Genomic DNA, 18,463 nt, shown 5'->3' with positions numbered 1-18,463 from the left:
CCTTGTGGATCAGATGTAAGTTCCCTCCATTAGTTAATTATTTTATTTATTCACTTTGCATCCGGATCGATACTCCCTCCTCCTGGTTCCCTCCTCACACAGTCCCTTCCCTTCTCCTCTGAGAGAGTGGAGGTCCCCCTGGGTATCTTCGCACCTTGGCTCATCAAGTCTTTGCAGGGCTAAGCACATCCCTTCTCACTGAGGCCAGACAAGGCAGCTCGGTTAGGGGAACAGGATCCACAAACAGGCAACAACTTTAGGGACAGCCCACACTCCAGTCAGGGACCCAGATGAAGACAAAGCTTCACATGTTACATACGTGTGGAGGACTAGATCAAGCATGTGCATGTTCTTTGGCTGGAGGTTCAGTCTCTGAGAGGTTCCAGGTTAGTTGATTATGGTGGTCTTCCTGTTCTTGTGGAGCTCCTATTCCAGGGCCTTCGATCTTCCCCCCAACTCTCACATACAACTCTCTAAGCTCCGAAGGTCTCTGCATCTGTTTCAGTGAGCTGCTAGGTAGAGCCTCTCAGAGAACAGCTATGCTAGACTCCTGTCTGCAAGCATAACAGTATCATTAACAGTGTCAGGGATTGGTGCTTGCCCATGGGATGGGCTCGAGTTGGGCCAGTCATTGTTTGGCCATTCCCTCAGTCTCTGCTCTATCTGTGTCCCTGGACATCTTGTAGACAGGACAAATTTTGGGTGGAGAGTTTTGTAGGTGGGTTGGTGTCCTTATCACTCCACTGGGGGTCCTGCCTGGATACAAGAGGTATCCACCTTAAGTTCCAGATCTCCTCACTGCTAGGAGTCTCAGCTAAAGTCACCCGCATAGACTCCTGGGAGCCTCCCCCTTCCCAGGCCTCTGGCATAGCTCTTAGCTATTGCTTTAGTACCAGGCCTGCCTACCTGCCTACTTGCTCCCCTGCTGCCCACTGTGGTGGTCTTAGACTCGCATTCTGGAACTGAAAAACTTCAATAAACCTTTGTAAGATGCCTTGATCATGGTGCCTCTTCACAGCAATAGAAAAATAACTAAAAAACACAGCACTTTTTTTATTTTTAATTGTGTGTGCACATGCTGTGGACCACATGCAATGGATAAGACTCCAGTGACTGCGGAGACCAGAGGTGTGGAATCCCCTGGAGGAGGGGTTATGGATAGGTGCAAGCTGCTCTTCGTGATGTTGAACGAGGGTCCTCTTAGGAGTAGAATACCATCCTAACTGCTGAGCTATCTCTCCAGCCCAAAACACCCAACTTTTTACAGGATTTCAAATCAGGCCCTCAAGCCTGCATAGCAAAATTTACCAACTGAGCCATTTCCCTAGCCCAATATCCTGTTTTGGTCGTTGTTTTTGTAATTTTTTTTTTTTTTTTTTTTTTTTTTTGGAGCTGGGAACCGAACCCAGGGCCTTGTGCTTGTTAGGCAAGCACTCTAACACTGAGCTAAATCCCCAACCCCCCTTTTTGTAATTTTTTAAAAAGGTATTGATTTTGTGTATGTGAATATATTGTCACTCTCTTCAGACACACCAGAAGAAGGTAAGGGATCCCATTGAGGTGGTTATGAGCCACCATGTGGTTGCCGGAAATTAAACTCAGGACCTCTGGAAGAGCAGTCAGTGCTCTTAACCACTGAGCCATCTCTCTAGTCCTTTTTGTCTTTTTTTTTTTTTTTTTTTTTTTTGGAACTGGGGACCGAACCCAGGGCCTTGCATTTGCTAGGCAAGCGCTCTACCACTGAGCTAAATCCCCAACCCCTGTTTTTTTTAAGGTTTTGTTTTTGTTTTTGTTTTAAAGCATTGTCATAGATGGGCAAGGTGGCACATGCCTTTACTTCCAGCACTGGAGAGACAGAAGCAAGTGGGTCTCTGTCAGTTCAAGGCCAGCCTGGTCTACAAAGTGAGTTCCGGGACAGCCAGAGCTATTACACAGAGAAACCCTGTCTTGTAAAATCAAAAAAGAAAAAAGTATCATTCATAATGTGTGGGGGCACTTGTGCCACAGTGGTCAGAAGAAAACTATGATATCAGATATCAGTTCCTTTTATCCACTGTTATATGAGTTCTGGGAATCAGACTCAGGTCCCCTGGTTTGCGTTCTTGGGGTTGTTGGGGAGTAAACACCTTTTAGAACCTTTCAAGCCATCTCAGCCTTGCTTGGCCCTCCCCTCCTCTCCCCTCCCCTCCCCTCCCCTTCTTCCCTTCCCTTCCCTTCCCTTCCCTTCCCTTCCCTTCCCTTCCCTTCCCTTCTTCCCTTCTTCCCTTCTCTCTTCCCTTCCCCTCCCTTCTCTCTTCCCTTCCCTCCCTTCCTTTATTTTTTCATTTGCTCAGGTTGGTTTTGAATTCTGATCTGCTGGCCTTGAATTCTGACCACTCTGCCTTTTCTAACTCCCAAAATTTGGGATTGCAGCCATGCATGTTTTGTTGTTGTCGGTGTCTTTGTTTTTTCCAGACAGGACTTCTCAGTGTAACAGATCTCTGGCTGTCCTGGAACTCACTTTGTAGTCCAGGCTGACCTCCAACTCACAGAGATCCACCTAACTCCCTACCCCCACCCCAGTGCTGGGATTTAAAGGTCCCTGCCACTATGCCCGACTTAGTCATGCACTTTTTATACATGACTTTTGTAATTTAAAAAACTGTAACCTTTGTATATTCTTTTTGTCAAACAGAAGGTTGGAGGCTCAGAGGTAGAGGGCTTGTGTAGCGCAGACAAGACCCTTGTTTCAATCTCCAGTCTCCCAAAAAATACTCTTGACACATTTGGCTCACCCCTGTAATTTCAGCACTCTCCCTCTCCGAAACAGGGTCTCACTACATAATTCTGTTACATATAGTTCTGGCTATCCTAGACCTCACTATGTAGACCAGGCTAGCCTCAGAGATCCGCCTGCCTCTGCTTCCTGAGTCCTGTATGCCACTACCGCTCATTTCCTCCGATCTTAAGCGAGGCAGGAGAAAGAACTAGGTAAGGGGTAACCTGATGGAGAGGGTGTGCATTGGCGCTACTGGCACAGACAGGGTAGCACAGAGCCCAGGTTCCTCATCCAAGCCCTGTCCAGACCCCTGATCAGTCTCTGTTGTTTCATAAACTACACGCTAAGCCTGTAACCAATGTAGCATTTCTGCTGGCAGGCCACGGTGATCAAAGCTTGCAACTGAGTTCAGAGAGTGTAGCTCCACTAAGGACAAGTGGCAGGTCAGCCGGGACACGGCCGGGAAAGCGGAGGCCTGTCCTGGCCCGCAGCATTTTGGAAAAATTCAGCAAAGGCCCGCTGTGGCCCGCAACATTTTGGGAATATTCCGGGCCTAACAGACGCGATGTAAGGAAGCGCGGGCCAACACCGGAGAACAGTTTATATCGCTGCAGTTAAAAGCCTCAGCGACACCCGGCCAGATGCTCGACTCCCAGGAACCACCAGCCGAGCACCCTTACAGGGCAGCGGCCTAAACCAATCAGCGCCAAGTATGACCAATTTCTCCCCACCCATCCACCCAATTGAATTTCTTCTCTGAAAGGCGGTTCCGTCTAGGAGGCCTTCAGCCCAATGAGAGTTGTGGAAATTTCCAGAAAGAACAGGACCAATGGGCGCGGCCAGGTCAGCTATAATTGACGGACTCAGCAACCAATCCGTGTCGTCAAGGACCGGTTCTCCCTCAGTTAGCCCAGCCCCGAAATGGGCGGGGCTCGTCTCGGATCGTCCAATTCCGAGGTGCAGAGGAGGCAGGGCTAAAGAGAAGACCCACAGAAAACCAATGAAAGAGAAGTTATGATGATTGACTGGACTTTAATCCAATAGTAGAGGCGCACAGAGCCTCCTGGACGGCTCAACCAGTGAGCAGGCGAGGAAGGGGCGGTAACCTGGGGGTCCCGGCAGCTTCTAGTAGGTTCCAGAAGGCGGCGCGTGCGGTTGGGAACGCGGAGCGGACGAATTCGATTCAACGGGGTTCCGGGCCAGGCTATGGAGCAGGTGAAGGGGGAGGGGCGGCCGGGGCTCCGGGGCAACGCAGGCCTGTTGGCGAGGAGAAGCAAGTGGTCGGGGGCCTGGCCACGCGGCCGAGGCGCGGGCGTGAGGGCCGCGGTCAGGCGTGTGAAGGGAGAATGGCGAGCGCCAGTCGCCCCCGCGACCCGCCGAGTGGAGCGGGAACAGGCCTGGCCGCGGCCAGGCCCCGAGGCTTCTGGGTGCGGGGCTGCCTCAGCGCGGGGAGGCCCCGGCCGGCCGCTGCAAACTTGGAGGGATCCGGTGACCGATCACCTCGGCAGCCTTCGGGGTACACGGCATCTCTTTGCGCCCGGGAAAGGGGCCCGCGCGACTGTGCACAGAAGGCGGGCGCGGATAGTGTCATCGAGTCTCCCTGAGGCTCCAGATACATATGTCGCCCCTCCCCCCTTTTTTCTTGGTGACTGTAGGGTGACTGAGGATCTGACCCTTGGAAATTCCGTTCCCAATAACACAGGATTTAGTGATTTTAGACAGTTGGGAGCCGATAGTGAGGAGCTAGAAGTCCCTGCCTGCCTCTTCCGCTCAGCATCTGGGGCACAGAGGCAAACCTGCTGTCCTTACCTTGGTGACTTAGCTCAGGCCACAGTGGCCTGCATCTGTGAGGCCTGGAGAGGTTTTGTTACCTTGGAAGCTGTCATTGAACCGTTGTGATTCAGCCAAACACAGAAAAAAAGAGCACAGCTTACTACTTTTACTGTGATGGATAAAGTGAAACCTTTTGTTCTGGAAGAGCCACTGTGAGGGACCACGGGGCCTCTCTGCTTGTTAGTAAGACTAAATGAGAGGTTAATTAACTTTTTTGTACCCTTGGAGTAATTAAGTTGTAACTGAGATAGGTAGGCTGCAGTACAGACAAGAGAAACGCTTTTTGGAATAAGCAGCACCTTGCTCTGTTAAAACAAAAAGGAGTTAGTTGTTTTCCTTTATCATTCATTCATTTATTTAGTGTGTGGTGCTAGGGATCAAACCCAGGGCCTGGAGAATTCAGAACTATGGTCTACCACAGCCATCCTCCCCAACCTCCTCAGGGGAAAAAAAAATCCTGCCAGCCATTGTACAAGTGTTCATGTAGATAGTAAAGTAAGTGAATGGCTGAGCCCAGGACTGCAAAATAAGATTTCAGTGTTGGGCTTAGAGATGGTTCAGTTGGTAAGGACGTGTAAGAATGAAGACTTGAGTTCAGATTCTTAGTACCCACTAAAACGTAGGGAGGAGGGGAGACTGGAGGATCTTAGTCTGTGAGCTCCAGGTTCTTTGAGAGATCCTATCTCAGTAAGGTGGAGAGCATTAGAGGAAGAAACCCTGACTCCAACTTCTGCCCTGTGCACTAGCTGACACACAAATAAATTTGAATATTGAAAATTGTACATTGAAAGAACTCTTTCAGGTAACTCCTACAGTGACTTGTAGTTTACATTTTTTTTTTTTTTTTTTTTTTTGGTTCTTTTTTTCGGAGCTGGGGACCGAACCCAGGGCCTTGCGCTTCCTAGGTAAGTGCTCTACCACTGAGCTAAATCCCCAGCCCCTAGTTTACATTTTTAAGATTTATTTTTGCTAGGCATGGTTGTGCATGCAGTGAAGTTTAGCACTCCTGAGGAAGAGGCAGACTGATCTCTGAGTAAGTAACCGGACAGCCAGAGTTTCGTATGAGGCCCTGTCTCAAAAAAAAACCAAGGGGTTGGGGATTTGGCTCAGTGGTAGAGCGCTTAAGGCCCTGGGTTTGATCCCCAACTCCAAAAAAAAAAAAAAAAAAAAAAAACCAAACCAAAAACCCAAAACATTTTTAATGCCCGGTGTGGTAGCACAGGTCTTTAATACCAACACTTGGAAAGCAGAGGCAAACAGATCTACAGCTTTGTCTACATAGTGGAGTTACAAGATCAGCTATCAGTAAAGAGACCCTGACTGCAAACACAGATGAGTTTTTATTTGTGTACTGTGTGCTCTTTTTCTCCCTTGGCCTTCCTGTAAAGGAATGGCATTTGGCAGTTTCATGTCTTTCCTTTACTTCTTGCCCGTCATCCTCCTTCCCTGAGAACAGGGTCCCTGCTTCTAAGTGTTGGAGTTACAGAGCAAACCCAGACCAATGGAAATTTCTGATTGGTGTGCCTTGGGATTCTAAAAGCATCTGAAAGAAAAATTCTGTGTCAGTCTTGTCAATCATAAGTAGATAATAGTTTCATAATAGGTGCTGTAATAATTTCAGTACAGTTTGACTCAGTGGTTTGGTCTTGCTGGCCTCACATTTAATATATATAGCCAAGAGATGACCTCCTTATTCTCCTGCTTCCACTTTATAAGTCCTGAAATAATAATAGGTGTATGTCACTGTGCTTGGTGCTGGTATCCAGCCTGGTGCTTCAAGTGAGTTACATCCCAGTGACATAAGTATACATCCTACTCCACTAGTGTTTACTCTTTGCTTGGCTTTAAAAGAGAGCTGCTAGCCTGTGGTAGTTTTAATCTGAGTACTTGGGAGGGAGGCGGAAGTGGAAGCTGGCAGATCCCTGAGTACGAGGACAGCCAGGGCTACACAGAAACCCTGTCTTGGAAAGTCAGTGGTGGTGTGCTGTGAAGCTGTTTTTTTTTTTTTTCCCCATAGCTAGCTTATATATGCAGTTTTTTGTTGTTGTTGTTGTTGTTTTCTGAGATTTTTTTTTTAAATTTCTGTGTAGCCCTGGGTATCCTGAAACTCAGGTTGGCCTGCAACTCAGAGATTGCCTGCTTCTGCCTCCCAAGGCGTAGGCTACCACTGCTTTGCAGTGTGAAGTTCTTGACCTTCTGTAGGTCAACATGGCTAAGAAAAACCCTTTATACACACATACACAGATAATGAAGAGAAAAGCATTAGACCTCTAATCTCAACTAGTGGGAAACTAGAACAGGAAGATCTCATGTTCAAGGCTAGCCTTTGAAGTTAACCTGAGACCCTGTCCCAACGCAGGTTAAGTGGAGGGAAAGGCTAGGGGTGTGGCTTTGTGGTGACTTTGGGGAAAGTCAGCACTCTGCTTAAGCAAAGTCTCATTCACTTTATGAAGCTCCTTGGAAATGGAGAGACTGGGATTGGATGATATTTGTCTTCATCTTCTTCCTGATAGAGTAATAGTAAAACATGGCAGGAACTTGGCGGAGACTAGCTCAACCCTTAAAGGTTGCACAGTAAGTCCTTTTCAGCTCTTGCTAATAATGGGAAATAGCAGTAGAGCTGTAATGAACATAGAGGAACAGGATCCTCTTATTCTGAAGCTTCTAGAGCATGTGTATACGTGATGTGTGCATGTAGATGTGCACATATGGCTGGCCTTTAGAGGACAACTTGGTGGGATTGATTGGTTTGTTTTCATCCATTACTCCCCAGGTATTAAACTTAGATTGTCAGGCCTAGGTGTTTTATCAGGCCCCATCTTGAGGTTTTTTTTGAGAGAGTGGTTTCTGTATAGCCTAGAACTCAGATTCCTTCAGCCTGAGCCTTCTAAGTCCTGGGAGTGTGTATGTGTGTGTGCCACATGTGTCTGCTCAGTCATGTATCTGAGCATGCTCAGCTCTTCCTACACTCAGATTTTATTTATTTGTTTGTTTTTTAGTTTTGTGTTCGTTGGTCTTTTGCCTGCATGCATGTATATCTGTATGAGGGTATCAGAAGCCCTGAAATTGGAGTTACAGATAGGCATGAGCAGCTATGTGGGTGCTAGGAATTGAACCCAGGTCTCCTGGAAGAGCAGTCATCTTAACCACTGAGCCATCTCCAGCTACTATGATTCAGATCTTTGACAAGTGAATTTGCTTTTCAAAGTAGCCAGTTTGCACTGGAGGGGCTGAATTCTCTGCCAGTGGAGGACAAAGAAGTCTTGATGCCTCCGCTTTGTTTCCCTGCTAGTTTTCAGAGGTATAGGACAACATGGATGGAATAGTATTTTTCTCTTTTTTTTTTTTTTTTTTTATTCATTTATTATATATAAGTACACTGTAGCTGTCTTCAGATACACCAGAAGAGAGAATCGGATCTCTTTACAGATGGTTGTGAGCCACCATGTGGTTGCTGGGAATTGAGCTCATGACCTCTGGAAGAGCAGTCGGGTGCTCTTAACCGCTGAGCCATCTCTCCAGCCCGTATTTTTCTCTTTTTGATCAGTAGTGGCCAACTTGATACTTACGAAGAATAAGAATATCTACACCTAGGGAGGAGAATTCAGTTCTATAGAGTGAGGCTGTATACTTTTCCCTCCTCAGGTGAATGAGCTAAAGGAGAAGGGCAATAAGGCCCTGAGTGCTGGGAACATTGATGATGCCTTACAGTGCTACTCTGAGGCAATTAAACTAGATCCTCAGAACCATGTGCTCTATAGCAATCGCTCTGCAGCCTATGCCAAGAAAGGAGACTACCAGAAGGCGTATGAGGACGGTTGCAAGACTGTTGACCTGAAGCCTGACTGGGGCAAGGTAAGTAGAAGAGTTACACTCTGTACAGTTTTCCTAAGAACTTTGATTCTTGTCTGTCGTTCCCAATTAGCAGGCCCTCCTGACCTGTCTAGTTGGCTCTAGGTTGCTCCTTAAGACCTATCTGTCCACCCTCTCTGAAGGTACCCCTTGAAGGAAACACTTAATTCTCCAAGTTTGTTATCAATTATAAAACAGGTTTTATTAGTTGTACAGATAAGAAATGAAACATTGCTAAGTAAGCTGACAGCTTATAGCCATGGGTTGCATGGAGATTTATGCACCTTTGTCTGGATTCTTTTTTTTTTTTTTTTCTTTCTTTCTTTTTTTGGAGCTGGGGACCGAACCCAGGGCCTTGCGCTTGCTAGGCAAGCGCTCTACCACTGAGCTAAATCCCCAACCCCTTGTCTGGATTCTTTTAGTATCAGCGTTGGTGTTGTATCCTTTCCCTATTTGCTGGTTGGCCTTCATGTGAGTATCATTTGGGTCTAAAAAGTACATGGCAGGAGGGCCAACCAGAGTAGCATATGCCTTTAGTCCCAACATTTGGAAAGTAGAGACAGGTGGAATTTGAGACCACCCACAGCTACATGAGACCCAATCTTAGGAAAAAAGGAAGGGCTGGTGAGATGACTCCATTTTTACGTCACTGGTAGCTCTTCCAGAGGACCTGGGCATAATTTTCAGCATCTACGTGGTGGATGACAACTGTCTTCCAGTCTCAGGGAACCCAGTGCTGTCTTCTGGTCTTTGTAGGCACTAGGCATACATGTTGCACAGATACACATGCAGAAAGAACACCCTTATGCATTAAATGTATTAAAAACAAAACCCTAATAAACTCTTTGAGTTGATCTGAATTTACTTCTGCATGACCACTATTTACTATAATTTTGGGGCTGTTCAGGGTTATTCAAGAAAAGCAGCAGCCCTTGAGTTCCTAAACCGGTTTGAAGAAGCCAAACGAACCTATGAAGAAGGTTTAAAACATGAAGCCAATAATCTACAGCTTAAGGAAGGCTTGCAGAACATGGAGGCCAGGTTGGCAGGTGGGTACTCACTCGCATTTTCTTTTATGTAATGGGATTAATTTTTAAAACAATGCTGTCCTCCCCAAAGTGAACATAGGTGGTAGGCGGGGTATGTTTGATATCGTAGAGACTGAAATTAACATTTCATACTAATGTACTTTCATTTGGACAGAGAGGAAATTTATGAATCCTTTCAACTTGCCTAATCTGTACCAGAAGTTAGAGAATGATCCCAGGACAAGGACACTGCTCAGTGACCCCACCTACAGGGAACTCATAGAGCAACTACAGAACAAGCCTTCAGACCTGGGCACGTAAGTAGAGGCAACAGGAACTAACAGAAGCTCTCTGATATGGAACACTGAGTAGGACAGGTTTTGTAATTTGTATTAATTTAAAAAAAAATGTCAGGGACTGGAGAGATGGCTCAGCGGTTAAGAGCACTGACTACTCTTCCAGAGGTCCTGAGTTCAATTCCCAGCAACCACATGATGGCTCACAACCATCTGTAATGGAATCTGATGTCCTCTTCTGGTGTGTCTGAAGACAGCAACAGTGTACTCATGCGTAAAATAAATAATTACATCTTTTTAAAAAATGTTGGGTAGCTTGTAATAGCAAAACACTCAGAAATGTTACTTCTAACTCTGCCTTTCCTGGAGTTCTAGCTTTGCTTATTTTTGTAACTGTGAGGATCAAACCCTGGCCCTTGCCCATGCTGGGCAAATGTTCTCTCTCCGAGCTTTAATCCTGTTGGTAGGTAAGGATCATCTTCTACTTACAGAAATCTGTTAATAAGTGCACAGGTAAGGAGCAGTTGTAGACGCCAGCCTTGGTATAGTACACATCTCAAATTCCAGCTACTTGGATGAGTTTCTTGCTTTTTGTTGATTTTTGAGAGTTTTCCTTTATTACCCTGGTTGTTCTGGAACTCACTACATCAGGCCAACCTCAAACTCAGAACAAAGATCCACCTGCCTCTGCCTCTTTTTTTTTTTTTTTTTTTTTCTCGGAGCGAGGACCAAACCCAGGGCCTAAGCGCTCTACCACTGAGCTAAATCCCCTACCCCCTCTGCCTCTTTTAAGTGCCAAAATGAAGGGATGCACCATCACAGCTGACTTGGCTGGCTTTTTTTTAAATGCTTGTTTTTTGATTTGTTTTGTTTGTGTGGTTTTGTTTGTTTTGTTTTCCCTATCTTAAGAGTTACAGCATTCGTGAGCTACCCGATATGGTTGCTGGGATCTGAACCCTGGCCTTTATGATAGAGTCCCAGGAATTCCTGAGTTCTGAGTTTTTGGGTTGTTTGTTTGTTTGTTTGTTTGTTTTTTAAGATTTATTTTATATATGTGAGTACCTGTAGCTGTCTTCAGACACAACAAAAGAGGGCATCAGAACCCATTACAGATGGTTGTGAGCCATGTGGCTGCTGGGAATTGAACTCAGGACCTTTGGAAGAGCAATCAGTGCTCTTAACTCATGAGCCATCTCTTTAGCCCACCTTAATTTTTTGAAGCATCTCTCCAAGCCTTCATTTCTCTCTGAAAATACTTTATTTACTTACTTATTTTAACTTTTATTTGTTCTGAGATGGTTTCTCTGTGTAGTCGGCCCTGGCCATCCATGAACTCAGGGATCTGCCTGCCACTGAAGTGCTAGTAGTAAAGATACTTGCTAACATTCCTAGCTTGAAATTTTTGTTTTTAAGTTATATGTGCTTGTCTATGTGGGAATGTGCATGTGAGTTTGGGTGCCTAAGGAGACCAGAGTTGTTGGATCTCCTTGAGCTAGAGTTTCAGGAGGTTGGGAGTTGCCAAGCATGAGTGTTAGGATCAGAACTTGAGTCTCTGAAAAGAACAGCATGCCTTCTTAACTGTAGAGCCCTTTCTTTTGATCAATCTAGGAAACTCCAAGATCCCCGGGTCATGACTACTCTCAGTGTCCTCCTTGGAGTTGATCTGGGCAGTATGGATGAAGAGGAAGAGGCAGCAACACCCCCACCTCCACCCCCTCCTAAAAAGGAGGCCAAGCCAGAACCAATGGAAGAAGATCTTCCAGAGAATAAGAAACAGGTCTTGTTTTTTCTCCTAAATTATCACACATTTACCTACTGCCAAACCTATTAGAAATAAATGTTAAATGGGTATGTCTGCAGACTGTAGCTGAGAAATGGTTTTTTTTTTTTTTTTCGGAGCTGGGGACCGAACCTTGCGCTTCCTAGGTAAGCACTCTACCACTGAGCTAAATCCCCAGCCCCGAGAAATGGTTTTAATCTAGGGGTATAACTCAATTTTTGGAATGTCTGCCTGGAATGCTTGGAGCTCTGGGTTTGACACTTGAAGAAACCGTTTTATTCTGCATCTCAGGCTGGCTTTAAACTTAGGATGATTCTCCTCTCAACTGCTGTAGTAAGTTTTTGTGTTTTGTTTGGTTGGTTGTTAGTGTTGAGATAGGGTCTTACTATAGAACAGGGTGGCCTTAAACTCAGAGATCTGTTTCTGCCTCCCAGATACTGAGCTTTATTTTTACTTAATGAGTGTTTTGTCCCCATGTATGTCTATGTACCACATTTATCTTAGTTTGTGTTTCCATTGCTGTGAAGAGACATCATGACCTAGGCAGGTCTTATAAAAGTCAAGCATTTAATTGGGGCTCGCCTACAGTTTCAGAGGTTTAGTCCATTATGAGAGCAGGAGGCATGACATCATTCAGGCAGACATGGTGCAGGAAGAGCCAACAGTTCGATATCTTGATCTGAAGGCAGCCAGGAGGAGACAGGGTGTCTCACACTGGGCAGAGCTTGGGCATTTAAGACCTCAAAGCCCCACCACCGCAGTGACACACTTCTAACAAGGCCACACCTCTTAATAGTGCCAATCCCTATGCCAGGCATTTAAGCACAGGAATCCATGGGGTCATACCTTTTCAAACTACCATATTCATGCCTAGTGCCCATGGAGGCTAAAAGAGGGTGTCAGATCTTTGGATCTGGGGTTATAGGTGGTTTTAAGACATCATTGTGGGTCAGCTATTAGTGTTTAACTGCTGAGCCAGCTCTCCAGGGCTGCTATCTATGGTTTAATTCTTTATTTACATGAATTCTGAGGAATGAATTCTGATCCCTGCGCCTGCTAGGTGAGCACTTTGCCAATGACCGACCGACTCTCTAGTCCATTTTGAGCACTCGGTATGTGCTGAGCTTGCTACTGTTGAGGGACTGAGAACAGAGGTCACCTGAGCCACAGGTGTTTTGAGACCTGCTTGGACAATAGTGAAATTGTGCCTGAAAGAAAAAAAATGGTTAAAATACATCAGAGGGTCGGTGAGATGGCTCAGTAGGAAAAGGCATTTGCTGCCAAGCTTAACATCCTGATTTCTATCATTGAGATCTGCGCCCTAGGAGAGACCTGGATATTTCACAACTGTTAGGTGGAGATTAGAAGAATACCAACGGTTCTTCCAGAGTACCTAGTTCTGATTCCCAGCACCCATTTGGTGATGTATTGTTAACTCCAGATACAGGGAATGACACACCCTGTTCTGTCCTATATGGGCATCAGACATGTGCATGTAAAACACTCAGACACATAAAAAGATTTTTTTTTTTAAATATCTGCATTGGTGTTTTGCTTGCATGTATGTCTTTTTTTTTTTTTTTTTTTTTTTAAAGATTTATTTATTTATTATATATGAGCACACTGTAGCTGTTCAGACACACCAGAAGAGGGCATCAGATCTCATTACAGATGGTTGTGAGCCACCATGTGGTTGCTGGGATTTGAACTCAGGACCTCTGGAAGAGCAGTCAGTGCTCTTAACCGCTGAGCCATCTCTCCAGCCCAAACAAGTATAAAGATTCTTTTTTTTTTTTTTTTTTGGTTCTTTTTTTTTTTTTCGGAGCTGGGGACCGAACCCAGGGCCTTGCGCTTCCTAGGCAAGCGCTCTACCACTGAGCTAAATCCCCAACCCCTGCATGTATGTCTTGTATAGAAACCTGTGAGCTGGAAATTGAACCCTGGTTCTCTGGAAGATTTTCAATCACCTAACAAATAAAAAAATTAAAAGTTAAAAAAAATAAAAAGTTAAAGTAAGTTTGTTTGATTTTCGATAGTGTTTCTTTGTATAGACCTAGGTGTCCTAGAACTTTTCTATAGATCATACTGGCCTCAAACTCCTCTAGGCAGTGGTGCACACCTTTACTCCCAGCATTTGGGGGGCAGAGGCAGGCAGATCTCTGAATTTGAGGCTATTCTGTTCTACAGAGCGAGTTCCAAGACAACCAGGGCTAGAGAAACCGAGTCTCCTAGAACCAAAATAAACAGCAACAAAGAAAAAGAAATTTTTGGGGTTGGGGATTTAGCTCAGTGGTTAGAGCTCTGGCCTAGGAAGCGCAAGGCCCTGGGTTCGGTCCCCAATTCCTGAAAAAAAAAGAACCAAAAAAAAAAAAAAAAAGAGGGGCTGGGGATTTAGCTCAGTGGTAGAGCGCTTACCTAGGAAGCGCAAGGCCCTGGGTTCGGTCCCCAGCTCCGAAAAAAAGAACCAAAAAGAAAAAAAATTTTTGTAGCAACAACTTTTTTTTTTTGGGGGGGGGGGGGCAGTGGTAGGGCATGCCTTTAATTCCAGAGACAGGTAGATCACTTGAGGTTGAGGCCAGCCTGGACTACACTGCACTGAGAAACCCAGTCCCGTCCCGTCCCGTCCTGTCCCGTGTGTCGTCTCCCCCCCCCCCCCCCCCCCCCCCCCAGCTGGGGACCGAACCCAGGGCCTTGCGCTCGCTAGGCAAGCGCTCTACCGCTGAGCTAAATCCCCAACCCCGAGAAACCCAGTCTTGAATACACACCCACGCTCACCTCCCAAAAAGTTTTAAGTGTATGAGTGTTTTTTTTGCATATATATATCTGCCCCACATGAATGTCAGTGCCCATAGAAGTCACAGGAAGGTGTCGGATCCTCTAGGACTGGAGTTAACAATGAACAGTTGTGAACCACAATTGGGTGCTAAGAACTGAACTTGGGTCCTCTGCAAGAGTAAAAGTGCTTTCTTAATTGCTGATCCAGTTTTCCAGCCCCCAGAAACTTTTTTTTTTTTAAATATAAGATACAGCAGAAGGAATTCCTGTGGCTACAGGAGGATTGTGAGGTAGAAGAAGTCTGTTGTACAGGGAGACCTTGTGTTTTGTTTATAAGTGTGTGTTTGAGAATGATGCTCTTTACAAGCCATTTCCTAGTAATGCTGGAATATCAGAGTGCTTCAGCAGTGAAAATGGATACAGAGTAGAGCAGATAGAATTGTGAGGGGTAGTAGTACCTGCTGTGATCAGGACATGGTGTCTGCATCAGTCCAAGGCAAGCCTCCTGATGGGATGTGGTTTCAGGTGGGTGTCCACTTGGTAACGCTCTTCCAGTGCAGGAGACATGTGCCTGAAGAGTTGTGTTCCCCTCTCATAGTCAGGAACAGCAGATTGTTCCCAAATTTAGTACTCTGAAATGGGTGAGTGTTGTTGCTCAGGGTGTCTCAGCTGGAAAAAGGCCTCTGTGTGGGAGGAGAGAGTGATTCTGAAGATTCCTGCTGTTCCTTTGGCCCTTTCTGATCCTCTTACTGTGTCTGCTGTTCCCTAACAGCTAAGATCTCTAGATAGGCACAACAGCCAGCTTGTGGCTGCCTCTCATAAAAACCTGCCACCAATTAATACCATCTTCTTTAGTTGCTTTGAGTTGAGAGGATTTCCTTCTCAGAGAAGCCTTCTGCTGCCTGGTAAAGATCCAAGAGAGTAGATGGGAAAAGGAGTCAGGGTCTGGGAGTGAAGATAAAGTACACTTGAGTCCACACTCATTTGACTCTGCCTAGTGGACAAAGGCCTTTTTGAGGGAGAACTTACTTCCTGGTGTAATGTTGGTAGCATGTGCTAATCGATACCTGTGACAGAGCATGCTTTTGCTGCTGTTGGCTGCCATTCGGTAGTGATGTTAAACACTCACCTTCTCCAACCCCATAGGCTCTGAAAGAAAAGGAGCTGGGAAATGATGCCTACAAGAAGAAAGATTTTGACAAGGCCCTGAAGCATTATGACAAGGCCAAGGAGCTGGACCCTACCAATATGACTTACATAACTAATCAAGCAGGTGAGGCTTAGAAACCAGGAGCAAGAGGGCTGTTAGGCACTCTTGAGGGAAGAAACAAGGACTGTCTTGTCTTGACTGTCTCACCCTTCATGACAGCTGTGCACTTTGAGAAGGGCGACTACAACAAATGCCGGGAGCTCTGTGAGAAGGCCATTGAAGTAGGCAGAGAGAACCGAGAGGACTACCGTCAGATCGCCAAGTATGCCACTGAACCCACCATGTCGAGGCCTGAAACCCTGTTTATAATCAGTTTGTATTTTCTTTGAGCGTTGACCTTGTTTCTGACTCTTCCTTTTCCCCTTTCTTGTCTTCAGAGCTTATGCTCGAATTGGCAATTCCTATTTCAAAGAAGAAAGGTACAAGGATGCTATCCATTTCTACAACAAGTCTCTGGCAGAGCACCGAACCCCAGATGTGCTCAAGAAGTGCCAGCAGGTGCGTCTGAAAAGAACAGAGCTGCTATTGTGTCTGTTGTGTGCCTTTTTTTTTTTAAAAATGTGTTGGTGTTTTTGCTTGCATGCTATTTAAATGATTCTAGCCCTATTGCTTGGTAATATCATGTAGGAAATGTTCTGTGCCTATTAGTACGGTTCTAATATTGTTAAACTATTTTTTCTTCTTCTGCTTTTAAAAGGATTGTTTACATGGTCTCTCTGTTATGTAGCCCTGGCTTCCCTGAAAGTCTGTATAGACCAGGGTAGCCTGGAACTCAGAATAATCCATCTATCTGAATGCTGGGATTATAGACTTGAACCATGACGCCCAGTCTCATTATTTTGGTAGCCAGAGTTGTACCATTTATAATAAATAATGTAGTGGAGTATCTTGCGCTCACTCCTCTTGCTATGAAGAGACAACATGACCAAGGCAACTTTTCTCTCTCTTTTTTTCCTTTTTTCTTTTCTTTCTTTCTTTGCTGACCAAAGCAAGAGAAATTTTCTTTCTTTTTTGGGGGGTGGGGGGAAGGGGAGTTGGTTGGTGGTTGCTATTTGTTTGTATAACCACCTGGCTATCCTGTAGACTATTTGTAGAATTAAGGCTGGCCTTAATTCACAGAGATCTGCCTGTCTCTCCCTCCCAAGCACTGGGATTAAAGGCATATCCAGCAAGCGAAAGCGAAAGCATTTAACTGAGGGACTTGCTAGCAGTTTCAGAGGTTTAAGTTCCTTATCATTGTGTGGAAGATGGTGGCAGGCACAAAGGCAGTGGAGTAGTAGCTGAGAGCTACATCCAGATCTGTAGATAGACAAACGGTCTTGGCATGGACTTTTGTGGTTTTGTTTTTTTGTTTTTTTGTTTTTTTTTTTTGTGGTTCTTTTTTTTCAGAGCTGTGGACCGAACCCAGGGCCTTGCGCTTCCTAGGTAAGCGCTCTACCACTGAGCTAAATCCCTAGCCCCTTGGCATGGACTTTTGAAACCTCAAAGTTCACCCATAGTTACACACTTCATTAGCAGTTCCATAGCTCATATATTCTCCCACCCCCAACCCTACAACTAAACATTCAAATGAGACTTGTTGGGGCTGTTCTTATTCAAGCCACCACAGAGGGTAATTTCACAAAATGGTTTGTCAGGCTCAGCACATGACTGTATTTTGAGCTACTCTGGAATACAAGACTCTGGAGTATTGTTCAGAACCAGCCTGGGTAGCATAGTGAAGGATCCCAGCCAGTCCCCCACTAACTCTCCAAAAATATTGTGCTATGTTTACTGTCATAGGGTTGCTCTGTTTGTTTTTACATTTTATATGCTTATTTGTTTGGGACTGGATACATGCCACAGTGTAGACAAAGCTGCAAAGCCTAAGTTGGCCTCCCATGACCTTTAACTCCTTATACTTCGCCTACATCTCTCTATCTTGTGACAGCTGAGATCACAGGTATAGGCTACCACAACAGAGTTTTACAGTACTGGTTAAAAGGCAACTCTACCCCCTAAGCTACATATCCAACCTAAGTATGGCATGGCTTTGCATCAAATATATGCAAGTAATACTCTGTTTTAACAGTGTTCCTTGATAAGGAGAAATGTTTTTAAAGTATACTTTTTATGGTACCTATGTGCCCCACTGGATAACAGCCCAAGAATGAGATGAAAATCTTTCCCTAGAACTCTGAAACTCACCGTCATAATTAGGGGCCACCCAAAGGGCAAAGCAGATTAGTGTGCTTGCCACCAGGCCTGACAACCTGAGTTCAATCCATAGAACTCATGTTCTAGGGAACTTAAAGAGAACCAACTTAGGTTGTTTCTGATCTCCACAGAGGCACTGAGTGTATAAGTGTATATACACACACAAATAAATGTAAAAAGAATTTGGTTTTAATTCTAATTTGGCCTTTCAGTCTAGTCAGTGTTTAGATGTTTAAATTACTATGCTAATAATAATTTTTGTTGTTTGTTTGTTTAGGCAGAGAAAATTCTGAAGGAACAAGAGCGACTGGCTTATATCAACCCTGATTTGGCTTTGGAGGAAAAGAATAAGGGCAATGAGTGCTTCCAGAAAGGTACCAGCACAAGTTTTCTTTTTGCTGAGCATTGTGGCTCATGGGGAATTTTTCAAGACAGGGTTTCTCTGTGTAGCCCTTACTATCTTGGAACTCAAATCCATCTGCCTCTGCCTCCTGAGTGTTGGGATTAAAGACATGGACTACTACTACCACTCTGCCAATTTTGGGAGGGGGTGCTTGCATTTTTAATCCTAGTACTCTGGATGAAGCAGGAACCCCAGAGGCAGTTCTCCAGGCTTGTCGACAAAAAAAAAGAGTTCAGGCCAGTTGATGGTACTGTGAGACAAAAAAACCTGTGTGTGTGTGTGTGTGTGTGTGTGTGTGTGTGTGAGAGAGAGAGAGAGAGAGAGAGAGAGAG

At 45.2% G+C, this 18,463-nt stretch overlaps 1 protein-coding gene and 1 long non-coding RNA gene across 4 annotated transcripts in view; one reads left to right on the top strand and one right to left on the bottom strand.

Annotated features, from left to right (window-relative positions):
* Window positions 1-3,779: 3,779 nt before the first annotated feature.
* The window catches only part of LOC120099981 (uncharacterized), a 22,073-nt gene continuing 7,389 nt past the window's right edge, over window positions 3,780-18,463 (bottom strand). Inside the window, exons 2-3 of one of the 3 annotated variants that reach the window (XR_015652861.1) lie at window positions 14,781-15,005; window positions 3,780-4,015 (exon numbers count right to left, since the gene is read on the bottom strand). This is a non-coding gene — a long non-coding RNA (uncharacterized LOC120099981). Of the gene's footprint in view, window positions 4,016-8,622; window positions 9,203-11,166; window positions 12,756-14,780; window positions 15,006-18,463 lie in introns of those variants that run through there. The other 2 variants (XR_015652859.1, XR_015652860.1) reach the window with 2 other exon arrangements.
* Stip1 (stress-induced phosphoprotein 1) overlaps window positions 3,900-18,463 on the top strand; it is a 19,015-nt gene continuing 4,451 nt past the window's right edge. The window contains exons 1-9 of the mRNA NM_138911.4: window positions 3,900-3,973; window positions 8,237-8,446; window positions 9,351-9,492; window positions 9,647-9,788; window positions 11,376-11,544; window positions 15,469-15,595; window positions 15,692-15,794; window positions 15,910-16,030; window positions 18,006-18,102. Of these exons, the coding sequence (NP_620266.1) occupies window positions 3,965-3,973; window positions 8,237-8,446; window positions 9,351-9,492; window positions 9,647-9,788; window positions 11,376-11,544; window positions 15,469-15,595; window positions 15,692-15,794; window positions 15,910-16,030; window positions 18,006-18,102 (1,120 nt within the window). The 5' untranslated portion in view covers window positions 3,900-3,964. The remainder of the gene's footprint in view (window positions 3,974-8,236; window positions 8,447-9,350; window positions 9,493-9,646; window positions 9,789-11,375; window positions 11,545-15,468; window positions 15,596-15,691; window positions 15,795-15,909; window positions 16,031-18,005; window positions 18,103-18,463) is intronic.

This window comes from Rattus norvegicus, chromosome 1 (assembly GCF_021556685.1).
Source record: "Rattus norvegicus strain SHRSP/BbbUtx chromosome 1, alternate assembly SHRSP_T2T, whole genome shotgun sequence".
NCBI lineage: Eukaryota > Metazoa > Chordata > Mammalia > Rodentia > Muridae > Rattus > Rattus norvegicus.
This window is presented reverse-complemented; position numbering and strand designations above follow the sequence as displayed.